Source organism: Gekko japonicus, unplaced genomic scaffold (genome assembly GCF_001447785.1).
Source record: "Gekko japonicus isolate JY-2015 unplaced genomic scaffold, Gekko_japonicus_V1.1 scaffold658, whole genome shotgun sequence".
NCBI lineage: Eukaryota > Metazoa > Chordata > Lepidosauria > Squamata > Gekkonidae > Gekko > Gekko japonicus.
Genome location: NW_015165847.1, coordinates 647,773 through 651,565, shown reverse-complemented (window position 1 = coordinate 651,565; position 3,793 = coordinate 647,773). Strand labels below are relative to the sequence as shown.

Below are 3,793 nucleotides of genomic sequence, written 5' to 3'. Positions count from 1 at the left end.
ATTAAGACCATACAAGACTTCCTCTAACAACATGTAGTTCACCACAGGGGGTTGGGGTGGGGAACCAGTCTGAACGGGGAGGGAACAGAATTAAAAAAAATAATATATTTTACATTAACAATATGCAATCTGCATTTGCATCAAGTACGTTTGTTTTGGTCAGTGATCCATATTGGTTGCTTTCTATCATAACTTCTGCCCAGACTTTGTTCCCACCTCTGTCCTAAAATGAAAGCAAATCTTCACTGCATTTAAAGATTGACTTCTGGCCTCAGAAGATTACATTACGACAAAATTAACTTTTGTTTCTTCCCCCTCCATATTTGTTTCTTGGTACAGGGCTAAATGAAAAGATCCCAGAGGTCATCAGAAAACAGCAGGTAGTTCGTGGAAAGGTTCCTTTGTACTAATTAAAGTTACAGAAGGCTGACCAAAGCGAGTGGCTGCTTCTGTCGTGGAGCTATTGGCCATTGTTAGAGAAGGCTTTGGTTTGCAGCTGTAGCCTTTGACTGTGTTTGCAGGTAGACAAAGCTTTATCACAAGGAGGTAAAGAGTACAGTTGTAAGATAATATGCAGATATGCAAATGTTTCTATGGTGCTTGCACAGACAATGTTAGCTTAGGATTGCACTTTACATCTTAACACTAACAGCACAGACTGGAAGCTTAAAAATGTTTTTAGATGGTTTGCAACAGTCTAATTACTGTGGTTTGTTATAACTAACTCATGTCATTTACAGTTGGTGGCACCAACATAAAAAACTAATGTTCTGTTGTTTAAAATTCAGCTAGATACAAGCAGTGATACTAAATTTCTGATACTACTCCTGTGCAAATTAAAAACGATAGCAACAAGTTGAACTTGACCAGCAATTGTTTCTAACATTATTACAACTACCGTATGCTGGAATTTTCACATTGATGAAACTAACACTATTTTTGGCAGTATATGAGGCCCATTTGCTTTCTATAGAACATGTATCCTCATATTCAGTCATTTTATGAACCCTCGATAGCCACATCTTTTTAAAATGGGCAAGCCATTATATATAAACAGTTTATTTTTTTTTCAAGAAAATCAGTTTGTCTTTTTTAAAAAAAGAAAGAAAAAACAAGCAATTTGCCTGTTTGTAACTGGATTCCCAAAGGGCTGCCATAATGAGTTCCTTTAGGGTTGTTCTCCTTTATCCATGCTTAATAAATAGTCACAGTAAAAATTTGTCAAATATTCATGGTTGTGGAGTGGTTGTGAAGGTCAGTGATATGTCCCTTCATTCTGAGGTTTGTAAAGTCTCTGTTCATTCCAGATCTTCAGATAAAGGCTCTTCCTCAATCTCTCTATCATCTTCCAATTCTGGACTGTGATTCGCTGTTGTCACCAAGGACATTGGACAGTCTTCATCTTCAGCAATCACTGGTTCTTCCTTGACGTGGATTGAGTGTCTGCAAAAGAATGGACATGTCACATGGGCTCTAGTTATTTGAATCATCACCCCATGATTAATTTTCTGTCATTTCTCCACAGAAGTGAAGGATGGGTTATAATATACATAAGTACACAAAATACACTCAAAAAGATAAAATATTTGTATTGCAAGTAAGAAACTTCAAGTACATCACCACCCTTAAGCCTGCATCACTACTATATGCCATGTCAAACCTGCCCTGTAAAGCTTCTTGACTATGATCAGTCTTGAACAGTTTTGGAGGGGAAGCAAGCTGTACAACAAGCCAACATGAGGGACCCTTGTTCTGCTAGATTTGCAGTTTCCCTTTGTGCTTCACAGGAGGCTTCTGCCAGTGACATGGTGTGTTTTGGCTTTCAAAGACTGATTTGTTGGCCAGGCTACTGCATTATTTATTTACTTCATTCATACCCTGTCTTTCTCCCCAATGGAGACCCAAAGTGGCTTCTCCTCTCCTCCATTTTCTCCTCAGAAGCCTGTGAGGTATGTTAAACTGAGAGTGTGTGACTGGCCCAAGGTCACCCAGCAAGCTTCTATGGCAGATTAGGGATTTGAGCCTGGGTGTCCCAGATCCTGATCCCACACTGACTCCTTGATGAGATGGCCTGGGGCCAGGGAGGTGGACTAGAGAGTTTTTATTTATTCATTTTGTTTATTTATTTTTCATATTTATAGCCCACCCTCCCCACACGTGGGTTCAGGGCGGGTAACAGCATATCAACACAATAAATACAGTTAAAAATTAAAACACAGTAGTTCACATTAAAATGGTGGTCAATGTTCCCTCTAAGCTATGGAGTCTTGTGAGCAAAAATTCTACTTTGTGAGCTACTTGCATCAAAGTTGTGAGCGAGCAATTTGGCTCCTGCATAAGTTAGTTTGTTCTGGAGCCATCCTTCCTGAGCTAGGACAAAAATGTGTGAGCCAGAGGCTAAAAAACTGTGAGCTAGCTCACACTAACTCAGCTTAGAGGGAACACTGGTGGTCACAGCTCAAAACGGAAGTTGGCTGGCTCGTTGGTGATGGATAATAATAGGCCAACTGTTACTGGATGAGAGACAAAAACCTCAGGGAGGCCATACATGGATGCCTGTTGCCTCAGCCAAAGGCCTGGTTGAACAGCTCTGTTTTGCAGGCCCTGCGGAATTGAAGAAGATCCTGTAGGGCCCTGATCTCAATTGGGAACATGTTCCACCAGCCTAAAAAACTGCAGAAAAAGCCCTGGTAGAGGCAAGACAGATGTCCTTCAGGCCAGGGACCATCAGGAGATGTTTATCCATAGAGCATAATGCTCTTCGAGGCATATAAAGGAAGAGGCAGTCCCTCAGATATGTTGGTCCCAGGCTGTATAAGGCTTTAAATGTTATTACCGACACCTTGAAGCAAATCCAGAACTCAACTGGTAGCGAATGCAGTTGGTGGAGCACCTGCCGAATGTGAGTCCGCACAGGTGTTGACATCAACAGGCATGCCACCACATTTTGCACCAGCTGTAATTTCCAGGCCAGTCTCAAGGGAAATCCTGCATAGAGCGAATTGCAGTAATCAAGCTTGGAAGTGACCATTGCATGGGTCACTGTAGCTAAGTCCTCTGTCATTGATGGATTTAACTTCAATCGACTCTGCCACAACCATCCAGCCACAGCATCCAAAACCTCGGCCAGTTCTGTTCTTAATGTTCATCAACATCTCTGTCCATCTATATAAAATGTCTTGGATCCATTGGAGCATTCCCATGAATAGATTTCCACCCATGGAATGTGCATTTCTCACCACCCCCTTCTGCTGCAGCCTAAAAATCTGCTCCTGAGGAACAAAGGACCTCTGGGAACAGCTTTCTGGGATGCAATAAGAAGCGGGAAGTACGTTTTGCTCAGGGGATGAAATGCTGGAGATATGCTCCAGTAGAACAAAGCCTATGTTTTTCTTGGAAGTCTTAATCAGGGGTGTCAAACATACAGCCCGGGAGTGGGAACCAGCCCATCCAGGGCTCTTATCTGGCCTGCGAGCAACTGGCCCAATGAGAGAAGGCAGGAGGCTGCTCAGAGGGGGGAGTGGGCAAGTAGGCACATGCAGTGAGGGTGTATGTGGTTGAAGCTGTCAAGAAATAAAAATGAAATTGCTAGGGGGCAGGACTATGAGGCTGAGGTAAAACAGCATGGGGAGAATGGTAGTGAAGGCAGAGAAAGAGGAGGTGTGGTGTTTTTCCCCCTCCTGCCTTCTCCGAGGACTGGAGAAGCAACTGCATGAAGGGGCAGAGCCAAGTGGCTGGTGCTGCCACTGCTGCACCAAATGGCGACCATGGGAGAGGTTTGTGAGAGCAGGCA

At 43.0% G+C, this 3,793-nt stretch overlaps 1 protein-coding gene across 1 annotated transcript in view; it reads right to left on the bottom strand.

Annotated features, from left to right (window-relative positions):
* Positions 1 to 1,298: 1,298 nt before the first annotated feature.
* Positions 1,299 to 3,793, bottom strand: part of FOXP2 (forkhead box P2) — a 523,287-nt gene continuing 520,792 nt past the window's right edge. The window contains exon 18 of the mRNA XM_015411071.1: positions 1,299 to 1,443. Within this exon, the coding sequence (XP_015266557.1) occupies positions 1,299 to 1,443 (145 nt within the window). The remainder of the gene's footprint in view (positions 1,444 to 3,793) is intronic.